At 48.9% G+C, this 26872-nt stretch overlaps 2 protein-coding genes across 7 annotated transcripts in view; both read left to right on the top strand.

Annotated features, from left to right (window-relative positions):
- Positions 1 to 12901, top strand: part of LOC144945072 (RNA polymerase II subunit A C-terminal domain phosphatase SSU72-like) — a 51589-nt gene extending 38688 nt beyond the window's left edge. For 2 of the 6 annotated variants that reach the window (XM_078873303.1, XM_078873301.1), the window contains exons 4-7: positions 1420 to 1472; positions 3528 to 3661; positions 6944 to 7030; positions 11789 to 12901. In XM_078873303.1, coding sequence (XP_078729429.1) covers positions 1420 to 1472; positions 3528 to 3661; positions 6944 to 7030; positions 11789 to 11851 — 337 coding nt within the window. In that variant the 3' untranslated portion in view covers positions 11852 to 12901. Of the gene's footprint in view, positions 1 to 1419; positions 1473 to 3527; positions 3662 to 6943; positions 7075 to 11788 lie in introns of all 6 variants that reach the window. The other 4 variants (XM_078873307.1, XM_078873306.1, XM_078873305.1 and 1 more) reach the window with 3 other exon arrangements.
- A 9177-nt stretch (positions 12902 to 22078) lies between these two features.
- Positions 22079 to 26872, top strand: part of TMEM240 (transmembrane protein 240) — a 28742-nt gene continuing 23948 nt past the window's right edge. The window contains exon 1 of the mRNA XM_078873416.1: positions 22079 to 22950. Within this exon, the coding sequence (XP_078729542.1) occupies positions 22891 to 22950 (60 nt within the window). The 5' untranslated portion in view covers positions 22079 to 22890. The remainder of the gene's footprint in view (positions 22951 to 26872) is intronic.

Genomic DNA, 26872 nt, shown 5'->3' on the forward strand with positions numbered 1-26872 from the left:
TACAGGAGGTCGTGGGTCCGATCCCGACCCTGACGCCTGCTGTGTATTTGGAGTCTGCATGTCTCTCTCCCCGTGGTCGCGTGGATTTTTTCTCTGGGTCCTCCGTTTTTTTCCTGGGCCTTTAGAATCAACGTACCTAGAGAGTATTTGGCTGATGCTATAAATTTCCACATGATAAGCCACTTCGTTGAGCTATAATTTGTGATAGCCAGGTCACTTCTGAAAAAGAGCTACGTAGCTCAGTGGGCCTTACCCAGTAAAGTAAAAAACATAGTTTATATTCTTGGTTCTTTCGGTAAAGTCACGTAGAAGGGAAATAATAATATAAATATAAAACAATTAAAATTCTCACGACGTTTCGACTGCAACACAAGCAATCATCATCAGGTGTGAAATCCACGGCAAGATATACCGTGCAAGAAACATTTCTTGCTGGGGATTTTACACCTGATGACGATTGCCCGTGTTGCAGTCGAAACGTCGTGAGAATTTTAATTGTTTTATATTATTTTATTATTTCCCTTCTACGTGACTTTACCGAAAGAACCAAGAAGATGAATCCCTGCAGTCACGAAAGCTTTAAATAAAAAAAAAATAGTTCAGTTTAGTAGTTTAGTTTCAACTGTGTCCGTTGTAGTGGTAGTTGGGACCACGCTGGTCAGTGCAAGTTGGTGAAGCGGGGGGGAGGGGGGGGCACGCCCAGGACCGACGCAGCTATCACTCGTCACTGATGTTAACCGTGGGCCCAGTATTCTAACTCAGGTCACCGAGTGGTTAGCATGGAAACGCATCTCGACAAACATGCGTCTACACCATTGGAACCTCATTTGCCAGTAAAAAATATGATAATTGTTTTTTTACCCTTTTATCTGGCAACAAAACTGACACCTTTTTTTGGCGTCATCTGGTCCAACACCACGTGAGACTAGGCTCTAAGGAAAGCTGTCTCGGGTGTGGACCAATCAACTTCAAGGACAGTGCATACATTATCAGAGTTATGTTTTTTGTTTGCATTATGACTGCAGGTATTGTGGTCTATGCAAACATGACTCCTTGTAAAAAAGGTGTCAGTTTTGTTGCCAGATAGAAGGGTAAAAAAACAATTATCAAACATGCGTCTGTACACGTGTTCACGGATGTACACCCACGTAGCTACGCACACACAGAGATAAACACATGCACACATCTGTGTACCTATCCACAAAACGATTCAAATGTTATGGCCTTACACAGATTGGCTAGAGGGTGCTATGGTCACCGCTATACCCAGCCATCTCTTCACAATGCTGATGTTTAACACACCACACTCGGTACTCATTAAAGGCTGAGTCGACCTAGCGGAGGGTCGGCACTAGTTTTTTTTCCAAAATCTCATGCGCTCCACATGTTTGACACTGGGATGTGCGTGTCGTACGTTAGGTTTGACCTGATCCTGACGTGTGAGGAACGGGTTTACGACCAGGTCGTGGAAGGTAAGAGGCCATGGCATTGTCCTCTCTCGGTTTGACACGTAGGAGACTTTTGCGACCAATATAATCCATAATACAGGTTTTTTTAGTTAGATCGCGTGAATACAGTTATAAATGTGTCGTCGCTAAACCCGCCACCACCCAACACAGTAGTGTACAGCAGAGCAAATCTACAACGTCATCACATCTACCCCTCTATTTAAGGAACGAAACTGGAGGATTTCTCCCCAAATCTTGCCGTCGCCTGATGATGCTGGTTGTATTTACTGGCGAAACGTCGTACTCGGCTTGTAAATGTTGTGGCTTTGCTCTCCAACAAACCGGTGTAGTAACGAATTGGCACGTTCTGTTTACGTGACAAACCTTACTAGTTGGCTGTGTCTGGTGATGGCGGGTTTAACGACACATTCACATATTTACATGATCTAACCCAAAAAAACCTGTATTGTGTCCTCTCGCTTTACATTCTTTACATTTTCAAAATATCGAAGCATCTCCCCGTCATGAACTTCAGTTGCACATTCAACAGTCCCCCTTAATCGCCTTCCATTTCTCTCTCAAAGCCACACCTCTTCTTCCAATCTCTTCCCTCCCCTCGCCCGTTCACTCCTTCCCATCCCTCCCCTCCCTGCCTTTCCTTGAACCGCTTTTTGTGTTTAGTTGGTTGTCCTTCCCCCGCACCTCCGATTAGCACGGTTGGCTACGTACGGTGCGAAAGAAGTTCAACATGCCTAAGTGCCCCTCTATCTCTGTCACTCATTTCTCAATCCTTGTAGCACGCCCCTGTCAACTGCATCATTCAATTTGGTGTCACCGCTTTGTAAGCTACTTCAAACACCGCTCTTTAAATATAATTAGATGAGAAATTGGAATTAGATTAAACCGAGCACCACACGATGATCACCTCTCTTGGCAGCGAGGCTTTCCTGCATACATAATGATAATATGTTTGAAATACCATCGGTGATACTTTATTGAAATGTCCGTGGTTCGGTAGGCAGTTGACTCTGGCAATGAGACTTATCCCGATGAGATCTCACCTGGTTAAACACATCAACTCTCTAAACTCTGGAGCACAGCGTTCGGGAACCTGCGTCAGCGGAGTTTCTGTACACCCTCGCTGCGTCGCGGTCTGTGCTCCGTACAGGCTTCTTATTGCGCTCCAATAAAAAACATTTAAAAATAAATCCGTGCATGAACCTGACTCGACTGGGCCTCACAGAGCCCACCACCCCAGGCGTCCCCGTTGCTTGAGAAAATGTATTTATATTTCGATTTAAAGCTTTCGTGACTGCAGGGATTCATCTTCTTGGTTCTTTCGGTAAAGTCACGTAGAAGGGAAATAATAAAATTCTAAAAATAAAACATAATAAAATAATTCTCACGACGTTTCGGCCACAACGCAAGCAGCCGTCCTCAGGTGAAGAACAGGTCAGACGCTGTCTTTCCGACAGACCTGTTCTTCACCTGAGGACGGCTGCTTACGTTGTGGCCGAAACGTCGTGAGAATTGTATTTTATTATGTTTTATTTTTATTATTTTATTATTTCCCTTCTACGTGACTTTACCGAAAGAACCAAGAAGACGTATTTATATTATTTTTGCTGCTATAAATTTCCACGTCATAAGCCGCTTGGTTGAGCGATCATTTGCGGCCAGGTCGCTTCTTAAAAAGAAGGTAATAATACAGCTCAGTTGGCTTTACCTGGTCATATAAAAATACTCTTTGGTTCTTTCGGTAAAGTCACGTAGGTATAAAATAAATTAAATTAAATCACGACCTTTCGATCGCAGCACAAGCGACCGTCATCAGGCGGAACCAATACAGCAGGACAACTGCTGATTTATCAGTCGCGAAAACTTCAACTCTAGAATATAAAAAATCTTTTGTTACAGTGCTTTGTTTACCTTTCCTATACTGTGCAATCCTATCGTGTTGGCGTATCGTTTGTTGTAACGTTCTGACCTCCTTTGGACATCTGTGAAAAAGCACTTCATAGCTCATCGGATTCCTCCGCTATAAACAGGGAGATCCCGTTCCCACAACCAATCTGTCAGCGTTCTGTCGAGCAGACCTGAGCGGCCGTGAGCAGGAGAGCTTCCAGCCGGTGCATGTCATCAACGTGGACGTGCAGGACAACCACGAGGACGCGACGCTCGGCGCCTTCCTCATCTGCGAGCTCTGCCAATGCGTGAGTGCGCTCCTCGGTAACACACGGGCGACATAGCACGGTAACCCGGGCGACTGCACAGTAACCCGGGCGACTGCACGGTAACCCGGGTGGCGTAGCACGTTAACGTGGGCAGGGTTGCCCACATGCCAACACACGCAGCGTCGCACAGTGACACGGGCGAGGTATCTATATATATAAAATCGCAAATCTGTCTGTCTGTGTGTGTGTCTGTGTGTCGCCGGACCATACGCAGTTTCATTGGACGGCGGTTGCCCCTGGCAACGGGTAGCGACGCATTCGCTGCCGGGTGGACGCCATTTTTAATTCCCATTAAAAATATGCGCACGCAATTGTCGTATAAACTCGATATACCCAGCGTTGCCTGGGGGGAAAATACATTTAAAATCTTATGAAAACTTTCAAACATTACATACCAATGAAAAAACAACTGTGTAATTACTTTTAAACCCGACGCGCCAAGAATCGATTCTCTGAATCGCGCAAAGGAATCGAAGGTTGTAGATTCCTTTACATTCGGACGATTCCCGTTTACTATAAGTTGCTTAAAGTCGATATAAACTGCTATGAACGGGAAATATCCGGCGTTGACCGGGGCAAAAATGTAATTAAAAACTCCTGAAAAAATAAAAAAAGAATGAAAATGAAACTCTATCATTCAAAATGTAAACCCCCAACATGCCAGGAATCGATTCTTTGAATCGCACAAAGGACTAATCGAAGGTTGTAAATTACTTTAGGATCGCGCTTCCTGTTTAATATAAGTTGCTTATAGAGTTGATACAAACTGCTACGAATGGGAAATATCCGGCGTTGACTGGGGCAAAAATATAATGGTGAGGGCGGTTGTGAGTGGCGATTGTGAGTGGTGATTAGTGAGTGGTGAGGGGAGGTTGAGTGGTGAGGGTGACTGGTGAGGGTGAGTGGTGTGGGTGAGTGTTGAGGGTGAGTGGTGAGTGGTGATTGGTGAGGGTGTGATTGGTGAGGATGAGTGGTGAGGGAGAGTGGTGAGGGAGAGTGGTGAGGGTGAGTGTTGAGGGTGAGTGGTGAGTGGTGATTGGTGAGGGTGTGATTGGTGAGGATGAGTGGTGAGGGAGAGTGGTGAGGGTGAATGGTGAGGGTGAGTGGTGAGTGGTGAGGGTGAGTGTTGAGGGTGAGTGGTGAGTGGTGATTGGTGAGGGTGTGATTGGTGAGGATGAGTGGTGAGGGAGAGTGGTGAGGGAGAGTGGTGAGGGTGAATGGTGAGGGTGAGTGCTGAGTGGTGAGGGTGAGTGTTGAGGGTGAGTGGTGAGCGCGTGTATGTGTACCTATGGACGGGGGGCACGTGTGTGGGGCGAGCGGTAGTGTAGTGGTTAGTGCGCTGCGCTATGAACTCGGCGACCCGAGTTCGATTCCCACTTACTACCACCACCTGTGACGATCATTTGAACCGGTCCTGGGCCTCCCCTAGGTCGACTCAGCCTCAAACGAGTAACCGTGGTGTGAACATCGCCACTGGAGAGACAAAGACGGCCGGGCGTCGAGAATCCAAGTCCCGGGCGAAGCCGGGTAGTAAAGCTAGTATGTGTATGAAGTCGTGGTTGCACTGTTTGGCACACTGCGCTCTGAACCTCACGAGTTAAGTTCAACTCCCAGCCGCGGCTAGCCGAGTTAGCGAGCGGTATCTGAATTGGTCCTGGGCCCCCCACCTTGACCAAAGCGCACTGACTAGTGTGAAGAAGTATGGTGAAACATCCGCCATAACCAACAAACCATGGCGGAAGCCTCCTCCACCCAGCAGTGGATTAACAAAGGGCTGTAACTTATTTATAAGAGAAAAAAAATCTTATATTTGCCCTTACGCCACCGCTTAATTTCCCATGCACACGGCAACGTTTTCAATCCGAAGTCATCTTCTCATCACGTCTACCCATTAACTTGAGCTTGACACAGGGAGGCTCCCGCGCGTTAATAAAAGTGGAGCATCGTTCGGCATCAACACGGCACGGGGCCGTGACACGTTCCACGAACGCTCGCTGCGCGGAACTTTAAATAAATCACGGGGCGACATTCAGCGCTCCTCACGATACCCCCCCCCGCCCCGCCGTGCCCCACGAGCGTAAGAAGGGCTTCTCAAGAAACGTTTGACAAATAACAGCACCGTCGTTACTGTTTACTTTAGCGGAGAGACAGACCGCGGTTAAATGTGGGTCCTGAGGCTCGTAGCGAAGTGCTCGGTGCTTCACGATTTAACGGTGGTAATTTTGCGCTTTTTGCAATTTCTTTCGGTTTGTGGAATTGCACGTGGCATGAAAAGCAGTGTAGATTTCATCGGGAGGAGGAGGTGGTTGCGATTGGTTCGGGGGCCACGTGTGCAGGGTGGAGGAGGAGGGCATTGGAGTGGCTCCCAGAGTGACGGTGGTGTTGGTGGTTGCTGACTGTGGCGCAGAGTTCGCAACCGGTTACCCGATACCCGTACCCTACCCGATACCCGGCTACCCGTACCCGGCCGGGTACGGGTAGCCGTTTGCGACCCTGGTGCGGCCGGGTACGGGTCGGCCGTGAGTCACTGGTGAGAAACTGTTTGTCACTCATTTCGGGTAGGGAACGGGTACGGGTACGTTTGCGACTCTCTTCTGTGGCAGTAACTGTAAAAGTGGCCGTTGAAGGATGTGTTGGACGTGTAACAGCTACGCAATCTAGCGGAAAGGAATCATTGGCAAGGTGTGGTAGGATTGGCAGTTCAGGCCCATGGTAACCTCTTGATCTCAGCACCTTCACCTCATTTAACCGCCGAACACAGCCATAACCTTCATTAACATCGCTCCTCTGCCACCACTTGTCCCCTTGACGTCACTTGTGCATGCGTCTGTTTGTGTGTGTGTGTGGGGAGCGGTGGTGCAATGGTTAGCACGCTGCGCTACGAACTCGGTGACCCAAGTTCGATTCCTGCTCGTGGTCAACACGAGTGACGAATATCTGAACCGGTCCTGGTCCTCCTCCTAGGTCGACTCAGCCTCAAATGAATGTATGCATGAATGTTGAACTTCTTTCGCAGCGTACGTAGCCAACTGTGCTCATTGGAGGTGCGGAGGAAGGACAGCAAACTAACCAACAAAAAGCAGAGCACCTGGTGCGGTGTGTAAACATAACCACTGGGGAGCCAAAGGCGGCCGGGCGTGGTTCATAGGTACTGCTGCTACTCGCTAACAGCACTTGGCCCAACAGTCTGTTACAGGCTACACGGGGTGGCATCTTTGTCTCTTTGTTGTTTGTTTGTGCCGTCTCATTCGCGAGCTGCAGATCCAGCTCACCGAGGACCTGGACAATGAGATCGACGAACTCGTGCAGGACTTTGAGGAGAAGAGCGGGAAGCTGATTCTGCACACGGTGTGCTTCTACTGATGGCGGAGTGGGGGGTTTTCTCTCCGCGGGTACGAGGAGCTTTTGGGGGGGGGGGGTGCTGAGATTCACGAGGTGGGGGGGGTGGGGCTTGAGATGGGAGGCATCCCATCTTGCACTGGCACCTCCCCCGCCGCCTTTCCACCATGCCCCCCAATTAGTTCCGTTTAACTGCCAACCGAGATGACACTTGGCTGACACTCGGCTGGCGTTGAGCTTGCTCATGGATGGCCGCACCGAGTGCCCGAGACGATGCCATTGCAGTGCCGGGTCCCTGGTGCAAGGAATTAAATGGGACGCCCCCCCCCCCCCAGCTCCCCCTCCACCTCCCCCCACTGCCCCCCCCCCACCCTCGTGCGTCGTCTGGGGGATCCTTCCAGCCCGTGGGCCGCGATGCAGTTGCACCGCCTGCACACTCGCCAGCCGTGCCGCTGCGCCAGTGAACCCCGGTTATTGCGGTCGCGACAAAAGGGAAGAGAATTGATCACCGCCAAAGGTCACAGGGGGGTGGGGTGGGGGGAGGGGGTGGGGGGGGGGAGGGGTCACGCACGTGATTGCGCAACGCAACCTCGCGTGTTTTTGCCGGTCCGCAGCAAAATGTCACAAGCCGTCGGTGTCCCGTCTGCCGCAACTAATTAGACGGAGTGAGTCATTAATTCCTCCTGCGTCTCTCCCAATTCCTCACAGGGTACCCCCCCCCCCCTCCAACCCAGCGCCTAGCGTCAACCCCCCGCCTCTTGGAAGGGAGCAGATGTGAGTGAGTGAGTGAGTGGGTGAGTGAGTGAGTGAGTGGGTGGGTGAGTGAGTGAGTGAGTGGGTGAGTGAGTGAGTGAGTGAGTGGGTGGGTGGGTGAGTGAGTGAGTGAGTGACTGGGTGGGTGGGTGAGTGAGTGAGTGAGTGGGTGAGTGAGTGAGTGAGTGGGTGGGTGGGTGAGTGAGTGAGTGGGTGGGTGGGTGGGTGGGTGAGTGAGTGGGTGGGTGGGTGGGTGAGTGAGTGAGTGAGTGAGTGAGTGAGCGAGCGGTACGTTGCCGTTTTGCTCATGGCAGAGTGGCGGGCACTGGTCAAAGTGAAAAGTCGGAATGGATCGGGCGCACAGCGGAGCGGAGTGGGGGCTGGGTGACGGTGGGCGCTTGAAGGTGAAGAACGGACAAAGGAAATGTTTAAGACTGCCGGACAAAACACCGAGAGGTAGCATTCGATTTAAAGCTTTCGTGACTGCAGGGATTCATCTTCTTGGTTCTTTCGGTAAAGTCACGTAGAAGGGAAGTAATAAAATAATAAAAATAAAACATAAACTAATTCTCACGACGTTTCGGCCAAAACGCAAGCAGCCGTCCTCAGGTGAAGAACAGGTCTGTCGGGGAGACAGCGTCTGAATGAAACACCACCACGCTTGGAGCGTATATTTAAGCTGGGTTGGAAGGGGGGAAGGGCGCCTTGACAAAAGAATTTGCATCCCAACTTAAATATACGCTCCAAGCGTGGTGGTGTTTCATTCAGACGCTGTCTCCCCGACAGACCTGGTCTTCACCTGTGGACGGCTGCTTGCGTTGTGGCCGAAACGTCGTGAGAATTATTTTATTATGTTTTATTTTTATTTATTTTATTACTTCCCTGACTGCAAGGAATCATATTCTTAGGTTTTTTCGGTAAAGTCACCTAGGTAAAACATCAAAATTAATGAAAATAAAATAAAAACAAAAATCACGACGTTTCGGAGGCAACACAAGTCTCCGTCATCAGGTGGGACCGTCACAGCCGAATTAACTGCATCACGTGATTTTTGTTTTTATTTTATTTTCATTAATTTTGATGTTTTACCTACGTGACTTTACCGAAAAAAACCTAAGAATATACTTCCCTTCTACGTGACTTTACCGAAAGAACCAAGAAGAGGTAGCATTCGGTTTGGGGACAGTCCCGGGGGTTGGTGCTAGTGCTAGTACGAGTGCGGCGAGGGTTAGGGGATAGAGTTCGTGTTTTATTGACTCGTTTTGTTAGCGGTAGGGCGAGTGTTTGGCTAGTTTGCCTATGGATTGGGTGGAAGAGCCGTGTTCAGTTAGCCAGTGGAGTTTGGGTTCGGGGTAGAGCTTCTAGGGCAGTTTGGTTAGGGGTGGGCGTAGTGTGTGTGATTCACGAGTGGTAGTTATGGCTACGGGTCGTATTCAGGTTGGCTAACGTTGACGATATATTCAGTGGCAGTGTTGGTTTATCGTGAGCTAACACACTTGAGGTCGGCGGTAGAGCTCGGAGCTGGTTGGATAGTGATTCAGGGTGCAAAGTATAGGAAAGGTAAGCAAGTCACAAAGAAGTCTTATGAGTAGAAATTGCTATAGTACATCAAATCCTGCCGATTTTTCAACAAGAAATGCAAGCATGGGCAGCAACATAAAAAGTATCAGACCACACCAAGACAACAACAACACAACCCCTCACGTTGAAATGTGAGCTGTCGAAACCCTCGGGGGGGAGGGGGGGGCATAAGGATCAAAAGTTACAAATCACAATTGCAAATGATCACACTTGTTTACCCGGGCTGGCCCCACCGAGTCTCAAGACTCTTTTGCTGGAGGGTCCTGCCCAGTTTTTTACAGTAACGGGGCGGTGCTGCCGCTGCGTGTAATCCCAATCGAGTGATTTCCAGGTAATTTTTAAGTTTTTATAATTTGATTCCATGGGTTTAAGTATCTATAGACATGTGCGTATGTATCTATTTGGCTGTGTGTGTGTATAGACACACGTGCGTATGTACGTAGGTAACAGCCTGTACCAATTAGGATTGCCGCATCTGTCCACACGTCACACTCTGCGGCTCGAAACCAGAATGCACGGCTCCCCAAAATTCATTTGTCTGGAATTTCTGCAGTTTATTTTTTGTACGGTAGTTGAGCCGCTGTTGACGCGCGATTGGCTCGCGGCCCAATAAACCACAGTGCGGGGGAGCGACGCGGACAGAGCCAGCTGCCGTGGCCCTGTGGTTAAAGGCACTCGGCAAAGAATCAGACGGCGAATTCACATCATGGTTTCGGTGTGGGGTGGTCCGATCTTTCGGTCATCATTTCTTTACGTTCGTTAAAGTTCATTAACGGCTGTGCTAAGAAAGAGGTTGGACGCTGCCGTAATAATGCGGAATTTCCACCGGTGAAGATGATGCGCTCGTTTGAGATGGGCAACGCCGACTTGGAGACGGAGGCTAGAGGCGAGTGGGCAGTCACAGGGCGGCACTCCGTCAGTGTTGCTGCTGGTGGAAATTCCACGTTCCCGTGACGAGTGGCCAGTCTGTCCTGGGCCGAACACCTCTTTCACGTGGAATAAATGAAAGCCGTCTCAATGTGCGCGGTCGAGCGTTGTGCAATGGTGATTACTCGTCACTGTTCAAGGTCGCCGTCTGAGAAAATCCTCACGCTGCGAGTGAGGGTTTTGGCGCATTCGGTAAGAGAGCCGCAGTCCACGTGTGATGCAGACCTCAACCCACCCACGGGAGAAACCCTGCACACATCTGGCACAGAACCTTAACTTCAATCTTGGCGGAATTCTCAGCTCGTGCGTTTCCAATCCAATTTACACGACCGTGATGTAATGCGATGTAAATATGCAATATAAATAATAATGTAATAAACGCTAAATAGTGCTTAATGATTCTCTAAATGAGCCCTTGCTGTCTCGTCACGCCGTGTTAATTAAATACATTCTGCGGTCTCGTTGCAAGTGCTTGAACTCGGTGTTTGTTGTCCTTGAGGTTGTCTAGTGAGGGCATTGTCCCGTAGCGGCGGTGGTGGCGGTGAGATGTTGTTTCCCTCGCCTGGTGTGCAGGACGTCGTGGGTTCGATCTCGAGCCGGACGCCAGCTGCTGCTGTATATTTTGAGTTTGCTTGTCTCTCTCTCTCATCATTATCACGGTGGTTAGGAGATGTTAACTACCTCGCCTGGTGTACAGGACGTCGTGGGTTCGATCCCGAGCCAGACACCAGCTGTATATTTAGAGTTTGCTTGTCTCTCTCCCTGTGGTCGCGTGGATTTTTCTCCGGGTCCTCCGGTTTTTCCCTCCACATATAAAAACACGCGGATGAGATGAGAGTTCTGTATGGGTTTAGATGAGGGTTCTGTATGGGTTTAGATGAGGGTTTTGTATGGGTTTAGATGAGGGTTTTCTATCGGATGACAAGATAGTTCTGTATCATATAATTCTCCTGTATTGGCTGGCAAACAGGTAAATGAGATGATGGTTCTGTAGTGGAAGGAAAAGAGTTCCCGTATTGGATGAGGGTTCCGTGTAGGATTCGGCAAAGGTTCTGAATTGCGTGCATGAAGGTGTATCGGCCCGGTGATTTCTGTACTACACGGTCATGCATCTGATACGGCAAACCCTTCGTCTGGTTAGGGTGCCTTTGTTCAGCTCATAAAGTGCTGACCAATTTCACGCAATCATGCACAGTAATAATAACCCTACACACCCTATTACAACACTCTATTAAACACCATTGTCATGTACATGCCGTTGTTAATAACTAATTGCTATTTCGTGACTGCTGCCTTATTTTATTAATATTATGCTTGTTTACACAGGAAACTATTGTTTTTTTATGAGGATCCTGTAATGGTTTTGCAGTTGGAGGACGATGTCGTCGCTGCTATGTGTACTTGAATCCCAATTGAGTAATTTTACTGGTTTTGTTTTTCGGCATTTGGGATGTTTCGGCCAATGCCAGTTACATTGTACGTTTTTTTTTGTTTTTTTTGTTGTAGCTATGCGAGCAAAACCAGAGGACCTGGGAGAAACCCATTCAGAACACGGGGAGAACATGTTGAGAACATACAGAAAGGCACCCGAGGTCGGGGAATCGAACACGGGCCCCTGATGCTGTGAGGCGCAAGTGTTACCGATGCACCACCCTGCCATATTAACACTGATCGTTGAACTTAAAAAAAACTCGTTATGCGTTGGTGCGAAGCATTATAGGGGGGGGGGATAATTAATTTAATATCGCTCCCGACAGCGCATCATCAGCCTTGTTTGTGTGGACTTAGGATCCCCTTGAGGTAGACAGACCCTCCGTGCGCTTGCCAATAACATCTGGCAACCCAGCGGCGGTATTCATTTAACAAACATGACTCTGCTGATGGAATCCTGAAGGTTGAAACTCGCCTGAGAGATCGATGTGTGTGCTGCCGTGAGTTACGTCTGCGTGGAAGGCCGCTATCCGCTGAGTCACCCGCTCCGCCCTCATGTCAACTTAATTCGGTAAAACTGTGGGGTCATTTTGATGAAAGAAGTGTAGAGTCTGCCCTCCTGATTATTGATACAGAGCCCAGCCTTGCCCCCGTGCCGTGCACGTTGCTGCGTGACAGAGGAGGCCACCCCCTTTTAAAGGCTGCCGGTTTAGCGCATGACTCAGCTAATGCGCTTGACAGCCGGGCTCATAACGCGCTGAAGACTCGCGTCGTCCCGCGTTAGATAAGCCGCCCGAACCACTGCAGCTGTGAAGGTCTGGCAAAACTTGTACGGGAAGAAAAAAATTATAATAATCATTTACATGCCGGGGGTGGAGCGGCGGGAACAGCGGTTGGCACAGCGGCGCTGCGAAATTCAGCGACCTGAGTTCAATTTCGAGACGTGGATAACCCCGTAGGTGGTGTAGGTGGTGTTTGATATTTCATTTTTTACCTACGTGACTTTACCGAAGAAACTAAGAGTATGAATCCTTGCAGTCACGAAAGCTTCAAATCTAGAATTGGAAACCCGGTCCTGCACTGCCCCCATCCCCTCCCCTTTAAGCAAACCTGCAGTGACCAGCGTGGTTTGAAGCAATGGTCATCCAACCTCCATGATCCACGCAGCATGGGAAGCATCTTCTTGGTTCTTTCGGTAAAGTCACGTAGAAGGAAAATAATAAAATAATAAAAATAAAACATTATAAAATAATTCTCACGACGTTTCGGCCACAACGCAAGCAGCCGTCTTCAGGTGGAGAACAGGTCTTCTCGACAGACCTGTCGAGAAGACCTGTTCTCCACCTGAAGACGGCTGCTGTTCTCCACCTGTTCTCCACCTGAAGACGGCTGCTTGCGTTGTGGCCGAAACGTCGTGAGAATTATTTTATTATGTTTTATTTTTATTATTTTATTATTTTCCTTCTACATGACTTTACCGAAAGAACCAAGAAGATGAATCCCTGCAGTCACGAAAGCATGGGAAGCCTTCATCCAGCAGTGGATTGACAAAGGCCTGAACATTATTGTTGTTATTCAATAAATACCGTCGATGGCAGCGGTGACGGAGTGATGTCTGAACTGGACCTGGGCGCCCTTCCACTCGTACCGGTCATGCACGGAAAAGTATGGCCAAACGACCCCCCGTGACCGACAAAAGCGTCCGTCCGGCGGTTCACTCTCCGTTGTTTGAGCAGGCAATTGAATAAACCCAACAACTTTCGATTTAAAGCTTTCGTGACTGCAGGGATTCATCTTCTTGGTTCTTTTGGTAAAGTCACGTAGAATGCAAATAATAAAATATTAAAATAATCCTTTTTTATGTTTTCTTTTTATTATTTTATTATTTCCATTCTACGTGACTTTACCGAAAGAACCAAGAAGATTAACCCAACAACGCTTTGTGGAACAGCATTGCCTCCTATATGTTGGCAACCCCCCGGGTTGCATGAAGTCGTTGTAAGTACACCATTGGAACCTCCTTTGCCAGTAGCAAAATATGATAATTGTTTTTGCTACCCTTTTATCTGGCAACAAAACTGACACCTTTTTTTCACAAGGAGTCATGTTTGCATTGACCACAATACCTGCGGTCGGAATGCAAACAAAAAACACACAACTCTGATAATGTATGCACTGTAAGTACCCCGGGTATTTAAAAAATAAATGTTTTGACCAAATCTAGACGAAATTTTAACAACGATCTAATTGTGCCTTTTAAATAACCCGGTACAATATGAGGGATACGAGAAATGCAATTTCTGGAAAGGAAAGCGACCAGGCTAGGCAAGCGGGAGGCAAGGGAGACACTTCTTTCTTAATTGAGTTAGCCGGCAGCGGGATAGACAAAGGGCCCAACATTATTGTTCATATTCATTACACGCAGTGGTATAGGGCAACAATTGACTATTCCTCGCCAAGAGTGCGATGATACGAACAGAATTCCGTACGACGGGAGATCGGGTTTCATGCCGACAGGTTTTATTGTGTGGAATCCAATTGACTAGCTCTAATAATAATAACCGCCTTGCGTCTCTCGGCTTTGAACGGCGAGCTCTTGGCACGCGAAGGAATCGGGGAGGCTGATTTATGTCTCAAAATATGAGCCGGTGACCTGGCGTTGAGTCATCGCCAGCGGGTTTTTGTGAAAACCGGTGAGAACAATATACACGAGACAGGGTCGGGGAGGAGGGAAAGAGAGTGGCAAGCGGGGACTTAAGCACGGTGGCGAGGAGATGTTAACTCCCTCGCCTGGTGTGCAGGAGGTCGTGGGTTCGATCTCGACCCTGACGCCTGCTGTATATTTGGAGTCTGCATCTCTCTGTCATCATGAACACGGTGGCTAGGAGATGTTAACTCCCTCGCCTGGTGTGCAGGAGGTCGTGGGTTCGATCTCGACCCTGACGCCTGCTGTATATTTGGAGTCTGCATCTCTCTGTCATCATGAACACGGTGGCGAGGAGATGTTAACTCCCTTGCCTGGTATGCAGGAAATCGTGGGTTCGAACCCGACCCTGACGCCTGCTGTATATTTGGAGTCTGCATCTCTCTGTCATCATGCTCACGGTGGCGAGGAGATGTTAACTACCTCGCCTGGTATGCAGGAGGTCGTGGGTTCGATCTCGACCCTGACGCCTGCTGCTGTATATTTGGAGTCTGCATCTCTCTGTCATCATGCTCACGGTGGCGAGAAGATGTTAACTACCTCGCCTGGTATGCAGGAGGTCGTGGGTTCGATCTCGACCCTGACGCCTGCTGCTGTATATTTGGAGTCTGCATCTCTCTGTCATCATGCTCACGGTGGCGAGGAGATGTTAACTCCCTCGCCTGGTGTGCAGGAGGTCGTGGGTTCGATCTCGACCCTGACGCCTGCTGTATATTTGGAGTTTGCGTGTTTTCCCCGTGACTGCGTGGATTTTTCTCCGGTTCCAGTTTTTCCCTCATTTATAATCAACACGCGTTTAGAGTTTTTGGCTGCTATAAATGTCCACGTGATAAGCCACTTCGTTGAGTTATCATTTGTGGCCAGGTCGCTTCTGAAAACCCCAGAAGACCATGAGGAAAATCCACGCGACCACGGGGAGAACGTGCAAACTCCAAATATACAGCAGCAGGCGTCAGGGTCGGGTTCGAACCCACGATCTCCTGCATACCAGGCGAGGGAGTTAACATCTCCTAGCCACCGTGTTCATGATGACAGAGAGATGCAGACTACGAATGTACAGCAGGCGTCAGGGTCGCGATCGAACCCACGAACCTTATGCATACCAGGCGAGGTCGTTAACATCTCCCCACCGTGGCACCCCAGTCTCTCACGAGCTATGTTGGAACCTATTAAGCAAACAGTTGCTCGAGGGTTTAAAAAAAATCAAAATTAATGGGGCATTTGGTTCGGAAGAGCAAGAGGAATAAACACGTCACGATTCTTCTCCGTAATTCAATTTTGGCTTAACGTAATTTACATAGCGCCTTAGCGAATGCACTTCACAGAGAAATGGTACATATGAATGTAATGATACGATTGAGGATGACGATTCGATTCACGAATGGTAAACTAACCTGTAAACTAAACTTTTATATTTCGATTTAAAGCTTTCGTGACTGCAGGGATTCATCTTCTTGGTTCTTTCGGTAAAGTCACGTAGAATGGAAATAATAGAATAATAAAATAAAACATTATGACTTTACCGAAAGAACCAAGAAGATAAACTTTTATATTTTACCAGGTAAGGCCCACTAAGCTGTACAGCTCTTTGTCAGAAGCGACCTGGCTATCACACTTGATAGCTTAACTAAGTGGCTTATCACGTGGAAATGTATTGCAGCCAAATACTCTCAACGTAGATTTTTAAATGTGGAGGGAAAGAACGGGAGAAAAGTGTACGTGCCCACGGGGAGAACGTGCAAACTTCAAATGTACAGCAGCAGCAGGCGTCAGGCTCGGGATCGAACCGACGACCTCCTATATACCAGGCGAGGTAGTTAACATCTTGCCACCGTGATGATGAGAGAGAGAGACACACAAACTCCAAATACACAGCAGCAGGCGTCAGGGTCGGGACCGAACTCACAACCTGCTGCATACCAGGCGAGGTAGTTAACATCTCCTAGCCACCGTGATGATGATGATGAGAGAGAGACACGCAAACTCCAAATATACAGCAGGCGTCAGGGTCGGGATCGAACCGACGACCTCCTGTCTACCAGGCGAGGTAGTTAACATCTCCTTGCCACCGTGTTGCATCGCTCTTAGGCTCGTGTGTGGCACGTGCAGAATCTGCGTGCGGTATAAAACTGCAGCGTTAAAACAAATATATGAACACGTGTGAAGTGTAACCGATTTGTATGTTAAATTTCGATTTAAAGCTTTCGTGACTGCAGGGATTCATCTTCTTGGTTCTTTCGGTAAAGTCACGTACGAGGGAAGTAATAAAATAATAAAAATAAAACATAATAAAATAATTCTCACGACGTTTCTGCCACAAACGTCGTGAGAATTATTTTATTATGTTTTATTTTTATTATTTTATTACTTCCCTTCTACGTGACTTTACCGAAAGAACCAAGACGACGATTTGTATGTTGTATTATGTCGTGTATCATCACCGACGCAGCCCGTAAACACGTCGGAGGGCTGTGACTTGCGTAACGCCAAACCATGTACCCGAATACCCGAGTGTTTCGGGCAGTGCCTTGTCTCCTCTGGCGATCCTGAGACCCTGCGATTTAAATGCCTCGTTCCCACGCCGAGACAAAGCTATTCTCCGCAAGACAACGATGGCTATATTCTTGGTTCTTTCGGTAAAGTCACGTAGAAGGTAAACAATAAAATTATAAAAATATTAAACAATAAAATGCTCACGACGTTTCGACTGCAACACAAGCAATCGTCATCAGGTGTGAAATCCACAGCAAACAATTTTTTTTTAAAATTAACCCGTAAAAACAAAGTTTTTAACTATAAATCCTTTATATGCGTGGCATCGGTTTTATTTTATTATTCATTTCTGTTTTTCTTGAGTAAGAGTTTCATTTTTATCACATTGGTATTTTAAATTAAATATGAAAAAAAATAATTTCTAAAAAGTGGAAAATTTTGGGAAAAAAAATTCACGAAAATAAATTGTCACGCACAACGAGTCTGTGTGCAAAATGTCAGCTCGATTGGATCACGGGAAGTGGGTTAAAAAACGACCGAAAGATTTGCACGGTCGTAAGCGCGCAAGCAAGCAAGCAAGTGAACTTAATATAAAGCATTTAAAAAGTGGCGGTTTTTTCTTAACGTCAGCACCACGGACAGCGATTTGGCAGTTGGTCAGACGGACGAGTCCATCTATGTTCGGAAAAGAGGAGGGGGGAGAGGAAGAGAATCGAATGCGGTCTGAAAGCAACCGTAAGCGTGAACACAATTAAGACCCGAAAAGGTTTATCAAATCCTTCCAATGATTGCTAAGCCAAAATCCATCTTCTTGGTTGAAATTGTCTCTGTGTTTGTATATGTGGACTAGCAGAAGTACCCGGCGTTGCCCGGGTGAAAAATATATTTCTTAATAACCTTACATATATACACAGATGGGCTGCTGCCCCCCCCCCCAGCCACGATCTCCTCGGCCGCTGTGCAGTAATATGTACGGCCTATAGTGTGGTGGGGTGTCGAGGCCTAGTACCGTGCAGAGCCTCCGGCCTCGCCTAAATTGCCCACCCGGCTGAGGCTGGGTACTGGGGCCGTTACCCCCCCCCCCCCCCCGCGCTACAATAATACTGTCTAATCGCTATAATTTTATTATCTACCGACCCTATAATAGTAATTGCACACATTGGGGTGGGGGGGGAGTGAAGAGGACGTGAAACTTTGATGAATTTACCTCAGAGTCGCGTGTTAATGCGTGCGCATATTTTTAACGGGAATTAAAAATGGCGTCCACCCCGCAGCGAATGCGTCGCTTCCCGTTGCCAGGGGCAACCGCCGTGGAAAACCAAACGGACCAATCGTGTCTCGCAAATCCCTCACATTTCGTCCAATGAAACTGCGTATGGTCCGGCGACACACAGACAGACAGACACACAGACAGACAGACAGATTTGCGATTTTATATATATAGATAGCCGCATGGCACCGTTACATTAAGTGCGTCTGGTGTGTTAGCTGATCGTAATCTATCGCATGTCCGTAAATATGTCAGCGAGTTAAAGCGACTACTTTTGAGATAGAATAAAAACAGATGGAATCTCCGTCTTCACCCCCCCCCCCCTCATTCTATGTAAGTGAACAATAACTATGATTTTCATCGTATAAGTTTCATTTTTTGTGCATTTATCCGTGTTTTCGTTTTTGGCCGGGCCACCTTTTTTTCCCCCTCTTCTCCCGGACAATCGAGAGATGACTGCACTCATTTTATATTCCCCGTAAGAATATTTAAATATATATATTCAACACATTCGTCATTAACACTGTGCGCGTGGTCTTACCAGAAGAAGAAACACAATATACAATAGGCGACGTTTGGAGCAATGACCTTTAACTTATCTGGCAGCTTAACGTAGGAACAAAAAAGGGGGACAGAATAGGGACGATTTAGATGGCAGGGGCGTGCTGCGTGGATTGAAGAATGGGTGACCGCTATAGAGGACTACTTGGAGATCACGAAAGGGTCGGGAAGAGGAAGAGAATGACAGCGCTTTTATACATTGATATCCTATGCAGAATGTGCTATCAAGAAGGGCCGAAATGTCGCCTGTATTATATAAGTTTGTTTTCTTTTTAAAGGCCACGCAGTGTTATTAACAAATGCGTTTGAGTTATGTACAGTGTCGTGCTTTACGCACCACTGCCAACGCAGTGTCATTGAATAATGTCACCCCTAAGGATGGTAGGACCAGTTCGATCCCTGCTTTGGAGTTGGAACTCGCAATCCTTCCAACTGTGTGCCGGGCGCTCTTGCAACATAGCAACTCGAGCAGATCGATTTTGCAATCGATCATTAACGCATCTCAATAGGCCCCCACCTAGTTAAAAAATCACGTGGTACAATGTGACTTGTAATTCAAAGATTTGATTTTGTTTCAAAATGTAGCGATGCTGTGTTGGTCTCTCTACGTGTAAACAGAAAATGGTCAAAGTTTCTGCTCAAATGTGCAGTGGGGTCGTGATCATATCCCCCCTTGGTGTCTTTGCGTTTCTCACATTCTGGGAATTCCACACTCCTACGGAGCGGACCCATCAATTAATAGGAAGACCACGGCACTGGTGACTTTGTACAAAGTGATCAGTTGAGAAATGAAACGAGTAATTTGGGTGCCACTCATCTCCATTGGCGCCTGTGAGCCTGAGGTGGAAATTCCACATTCCCACTACGGGTGCCAGCCGTATATTCTTAACGATTCTTAAACCGATATACTGACTACAACTGCACAGTAGTCTTATGATCCCGATCTCGTATCATGTTGGAATATGAGCAGGGTTGAGCTTAGTGCTAAATGAGAAACTAAACTATTTTCATTTTACCAGGTAAGGCCCAGTGAGCTATCGAGCTATTTTACAAAATCGACCTGGCCATAAATGAAAGCTCAAAGAAGTGGTGTATCATCAACGTGGAAATGTACAGCAACCAGATACTCTTAAACGCGTGATGTTGATTCTAAATGTGGAGCGAAAAACATAAGGAGGACCCGGAAAAAAATCCACGCGACCACAGGGAGAACATGCAAACTCCAGATATACAACAGGCGGGATCGAACCCACGATCCTTTTGTATACCAGGAAGAGGTATTTACACTATGAGACCTCCTTTACCAGTGGCAAAATATAGTAATAGGTTTTTACCCTTTAAACTGGTACAAAACTGACACCTTTATACAAGGCATCATGTTTGCAATAACCACAACACAAGCAGTCAAAATGCAAACAGAAAGAAACAACTCTGATAATGATATGCACTGTCCTTGAAGTTGATTGGTCCACACCCGAGACTGCTTTTCTTAGAGCCTAGTCTCCATTGATGTTGAACCAGATGACGCCAAGGACAGTGCATATCATTATCAGAGTTGTTTCTTTCAGTTTGCATTTTGACTGCTTGTGTTGTGCTTATTGCAAACATGATGCCTTGTATAAAGGTGTCAGTTTTGTACCAGTTTAAAGGGTAAAAACCTATTACTACAGGAAGAGGTAGTTAACATCTCTCCACCACGATGGCGTGCCAGGTGTTGTAGGTACAGCTCTACGAGTTGGACAGGAGATGGCAGGACACCAGTGAGTCCAACCCGCATACTTGTGTGTGTGTTTGTGGATTTAATCGATCGGTGCAGAGATTTGAATAATATCCCCTCTTGCATGTGTGGGTTTTCTCTGGGTGCTATAATTTCCTTGCACACGACAAGTAAATTAATGTTTTTTATCGTCCCAGAATGCAGCACTAAAGTAAATGAGTTTTTTTTTGTTTCGTATATATATTGCGAAATGTTAGTTTGTTTTATGCTGACAGGAACCCCCCCATGCTTTATAAATAGTGCTCTTACCAGTAACGTCAGCTTCAGCAAATTCTGACACTGCTGATAATACCCTGCAAGTTGAAACTGGTCTGGAGGGCTTGTTTAAATAAACACCGCTGGTTGAATAAAGTCTAGGATCGGCAATAGGGGCGATTGACTAACACCTTTTATTTTATTTTTTTCACAAGTCATGAATGGATAAAGCGAACGCAAACCACCCCCAGTTACTGAAAGGTCCTCAGACTCAGCGCGTCTCTACTGGGTATATAATTGGCATCGTATACTGATTATGTATTTGTATACAAGATGGGAGCTGTTTTGTTTAATATATATAACGGGGGTTCCTACATTGGCTTATCGCATTCACCACAAACTTACACATTTTATCCCCCCCCCCCCTTACCATCTCCATGCCGCCCCCACTTCCACGCTCCCCCAATCCCATTCCTAACCCCCCCCACCTTCACCTCACCTCGGCACCACCATCACCACCACCATCCCCCCCCTCTCCACCGTCATCCCCAACCAATTGATGTGCACGTTGCGGCGTAGCGAAAGCCAAACGTGTGACATCAGTGCAGTGTCGCGGTGCACAGCCGCACATGCATGCATCGCTCGTTAGTTCCGGCTGCCCCCCCCCCTCTCGATGTTGGACGAGGCAATTGCATAGGGCACGCGCGTTCGTGTTAATACAGTATCTACTGCAGTATTGTGTCCGAGCACAATTGCAGTTTCGCGGTCACGTGCGTTTAGGATTCTGTGCGGGTATCGAGTTGATTTTTTTGTGTCTGCCGGCGATTTTGTCGCGTGTCGGTTAGCAGTTCCACTCCCGAGCGTTCGTTACAACAGCAGCATTGTATTATTAATACGCTCAGGACACACACATATATATATAAACAAACAAACACGTAACGTTTATTAATGTAGCATTTTTTTTTCGCGACGCGTGACAGAGGACTGCAAAATGCAACGCAAATTCGGCAGCCTCAATTAAAACCGGTGCATTCTTAGTCGGCGGTTACGGCGGCGTGAACGAGGGTACGAGACATCTCCGGTGAGAGGGGAGAGAGGTGGGTGGGGGAGAGCGCAGAGAGAGAGAGCGGAGACAGGGGGAGAGCGCAGAGAGAGAGAGCGCAGAGAGCGAGCGAGAGGCGCCTCAATGCCGTAAGGAGATGGGAGGAGAACGGCAGAGGTACGCGCCGAGGACGAGAGAACCGGGGGAGAGACTTCGTTGCACCGCCGCGGTGAGGGGAGGGAAACGCGGGGAGCTGAGAGCGTAAGTCGAAGAAGAGAGGCGGGGAGAGAGAGAGAGAAGCGGAGGGGGGAGGCAGGAGAGGTGCGGTGTGGGGGGAGGGGGGGCTCTCGGTGCTGCTGCACCCGGAGAGAGGGCGAGGGAGAGAGCCTCATGGAGACGGCTGCAGCCTCCGCTGTCCGTGGTGCTGAAAACGAACGTCGTGTATTTTGGCTGTCGATGAGAAGCGGTCGACTTATTCTCGATGGGGGCGACGAAGACGGCGGGATAGATGACGTTTAACGGCGGCACGAGGTCGATTGCAGCAGTGGTGGTGGTGGTGGTGGTACTCATTCTTGGCATCGGTCCTCGATAGTTCGTGCCGGCTTCGAGAGTGAGAGAGAGAGAGGGGAGGGGAAAGCACAATGTGCAAAAATCGGCGACCGCCAAGTTCTCCTTGGAATAATAATAATAAGGACCCTTTCGGCTGCTCCGCGCGGAGCTGATCTCGAACCAAGTGGAAACCCACGCTCGGCATTTCCTGATTGGGACGCCAGAGGCCCCGTGCTGTAAGAAAGAAAGAGAGACACGCAAAGGCGAGGAAGATTGAGGAAGGCGGAAGAATTGGTAGAAGATGCGTCAAAGAGCGGAGTCTGCTGCTGTAGGAGTAACAAGACCGTGATCCATACCCCGACCCGTTGAAGTCATCCTCTTCCCGAACACACCACCATTCAGCTCTCCTCGACTCAACCAGAAGCATCAGCTCACCCCCCCCCACCACCATCACCTTCCCACCCACCCCTCCCTGTCATCCCATCGGCCCCCATCACTACATCACCTCGCCATCCCCCCCCCTTCTCCCTCCCCCATCACCCCCCCCCTTCCTCCACTGTAAGCGCCAGCGTCGTCCCAATCACGGATGCCGAATCTCGCTCCCGTGACGATGATTTTCATGCTGCTCGGCACGTCGGTGGTGTTGGTGAGAATCGCACGACGCACGACGCTTGCACGCAAGACAAGCCGCGTGGATATGCGCGTGCACACAGACACACACACACATTGGGTTGTGTACACACGTAGACATGTACAGACACGTAGAAATGCGTGTGCACACAGACACACACACACTCATTGGGATGTGTACACACGTAGGCATGTACGGAAACGTAGAATTGTGTGTGCACACAGACACACACATTGAGATGTGTACACACGTAGGCATGTACGGAAACGTAGAAATGCGTGTGCACACAGACACACACACACATTGGGATGTGTACACACGTAGGCATGTACATACACGTAGATGTGCGTGTGCACACAGACACACACACACATTGGGATGTGTACACACGTAGGCATGTACAAACACGTAGAAATGCGTGTGCACACAGACACACACACACATTGGGATGTGTACACACGTAGGCATGTACATACACGTAGATGTGCGTGTGTACACAGACACACACACACATTGAGATATGTACACACGTAGGCATGTACAAACACGTAGAAATGCGTGTGCACACAGACACACACATTGGGATGTGTACACACGTAGGCATGTACATTACACGTAGATTTGCGTGTGCACACAGACACACACATTGGGATGTGTACACACGTAGGCATGTACAGATACTTAGCAATGCGTGTGCACACACACACATTGTGTACACACGTAGGCACGTACGGACACGTAGATATGCGCGTGTGTATATGGGCATACAAATCCGTATACACGTAGACGCATCGAAATGTAGACACGCATAGAACTGTACATACTGTCGAGACGTGTACGCAGACACGTAGAGATTCGTGTACTGTACACGTCGACATATTTAGAAATGCATACGCGTATATACACGTGTAAATATATAAACATAGACATGCATAGACATACGTATGCGTACGTACGTGTGTACATGCACGCACCAATATTATACACGTAGACGAGCACACGGAAGCACTTAACCAGACGTCGGAGCATAGACATTGGCGTATAGACACACATACACGAACATGGACATGCATGGACGCACGTGGAAAGGTAGACACACACACACGTACGGAATATGCACACACACACACGTACACGTGTACATACGGTCACGGAATACGTGGACACATTGATAGGCACACACAGACCAAAATGCGTGCACGAGCACTGCATGAATGTACACTGCATGTGAATCTATCAAGGGATACATGCACTAACACGTAGTGTATGTACACAGACAAAGGTCCCCCGAATAGCCTTCAACTGACTGGGGCAAGTTATATTAGCGAGCACCTATGAAGGCCGGCATGGCACACGAGCGCGTCCTGGGTTGATCAGCACCACGACCGGCCGGCCGCCTTTGTCTTCCCAGTGCTGATGTTTACACAGTGCTCAATTAGGGCTGAGTCGACCTTGGGGAGGCCCAGGACCGGTTCAAACATTCGCCAATGTGATTGGTCGTGAGCTGGAATCTAACTCGGGTAGCCGGGTTCGAAGCGCACCACGCACACAAGCACACATGGGCACGCATTTAAATTACAGGCACACACGTTAACATGCATGCCTCGACACATACAACAGACGCGTTTGCACACGTACCATGCATACAAAGATCCCCCGTATAGCCTTCGACAGACTGTTGGGACAAGTGCTGTTAGCGAGCACCTATTGAAGGCCGGCACGGCACACGAGGGGGTGGTTTGCCAGCCCCCACGCCCGGCCGCCTTTGTCTCCCGAGTGGCGATGTTTGCACACCGCACCAGGTACTCATTTTGAGGCTGAGTCGACCTAGAGGAAGGACCGGTTCAGATAATCGTCACTGGCGTTGGTGGACGCGAGTGGGAATCGAACTCGGGCCGCCTGGTTCGTAGCGCTACGCGGCGCTAATCGCTGTACCACCGCTCCTCCACCCCCCTCCACACTCAAGGACACACAGACAAAGATCCCCTGTGTAGCCTTAACAGACTGTTGGGGCAAGTGCTGTTAGCGAGTAGCACCTAATGAAGGCCGGCACGGCACACGAGGGGGGTGGGTGACCAGCACCCACGTCCGACCGCCTTTGTCTCCCCAGTGGCGATGTTTTTACGCACCGCACCAGGCCACGCATTTGAGACTGAGTCGACCTAGGGGAGACCCATGACCGGTTCACCGGCGTTAATGGCCGCGAGCGGGATTCGAACTCGGGCCGCCGGGTTCGTAGCGCAGCGGCGCTAACCGCTGCGCCACCGCTCCCCCCCCCCGCCGTCGCCTACCTCACTCAAGGACACGCACACAAGGGCACGCACAGGTAGCGGGGCAAGCGCAGGGACAAGGGCATTCCGAATGCACAGCGCGCAGACAGAGCGAGATCACCCCCCCCCCCATACTCTACTCCGTAGAGGCCATGCAGGAGCGTGCTGGGGTGACCGTTGTTAGCGAGCACCTATTAAGGGCAGCGCAGCCACTGCACATGAGGGCTGCTGTTGCGAGCACCCCCCCCCCCCACCCCGTCCGCCTTTGTCTTCATAGTACTCTAATGTTATTGCGCAGTGACCCCACAGGTACTTGTTTAAGGCTCAGGCGACCTAGGGGGCGACCGGATACATTCCGATTGGACTGGCCGACTGAGGATAGCCGTGGGCAGGAGTCGAACGCGGGTGGCTGGGCACGTCGGTGCAGTACACGGACAAAGATCCCCCGTGTAGCCTGTAACAGACTGTTGGGGCAAGTACTGTTAGCGAGCACGGCACACGAGGGGATGGGTGACAAGCACCACGCCCGGCCGCCTTTGTCTCCCCGGTGGTGATTTATACACCGCACCAGGTACTCATTTAAGGCTGAGTCGACCGAGGGGAGGCACAGGACCGTTTAAAATATTCGTCACTGTTATTCGTCGCGATCGGAAATCGAACTCGGGTCGCCGGTTTCGTAGAGCCTCGCGAAAACTGCTGCACGCATACAAAGACAAATATCCCCCGTATAGCCTTAACAGACTGTTGGGGCAAGTGCTGTTCGCGGTGTAGCACCTTTGAAGACCCACGAGGGGGTGGATGGCCAAACACGACACACGCGCATTGGCGTACAACAATCTCCATTCACCGGTCAGTAACTTGAGGTTGGGTTTACTCTAGCGCCTGTACCAGGCCTTGCGCGCACCTTGAGGCCACCACGTGCAGTGTGGGAGGCTCTTGCTGCTGGCAAGGAGGTCACGGGGACAGGCCCAGGTGCCAAAGGGAGGTTGACTGACATCTCGTAAGTGTCGGATTCTCCTCGTAGCAAAAGTATCAGATGCCACGGGCCCCGCACTTTCGAGGGCCACGCGCTCAATGATTTCAAGATATCAATTCCGGTTCAGTATATTCTGCACTTGCTCTATTACTATAGTACTATACCGCCTTCAACTTTTGTGAACGACTGGGTGTTTAAGGTTAGCGATTTGTCGTATTATCTGGCTGTATAGCAAGTGCAAAAATACAATTACTTTACTATGCAGGTAAAAAAAATGTGTTTTAATATTTAAAAAAAAATTGTATTTAGGGCCCCTTTTTAACATGTGCTACAGGCCCCGCACTAGATTCATCCGGCACTGGGAACAGGAAAGAGAGAAAGGCCTGACAGAGCACAGCTTCGAGGACGAGATCGATGTCTGAAAGACGTGGCCGCGACTCGAGCATATTGGCACGACAAGACAGAGAGACAGAGAGAGCGAGAGAGCGAGAGAGATTGAACGTGTGAACAACAAAAAAACGACGACGACGACGAAATGTCCAGTAGACACCTCCGAGATTATCGGCACACGGTGGATCGTGATGACGACGACGACGATAGTCAATCGATCCCCTTCATAACAGAAAGCTACAGGCCCCCCCACCCGCTCGCTCCATCCGGCACCGCTCCCCGTGCACCGCTGGAGTTGTAG

This window comes from Lampetra fluviatilis, chromosome 36, assembly GCF_964198595.1.
Source record: "Lampetra fluviatilis chromosome 36, kcLamFluv1.1, whole genome shotgun sequence".
NCBI classification, from domain to species: Eukaryota; Metazoa; Chordata; class Hyperoartia; order Petromyzontiformes; family Petromyzontidae; genus Lampetra; species Lampetra fluviatilis.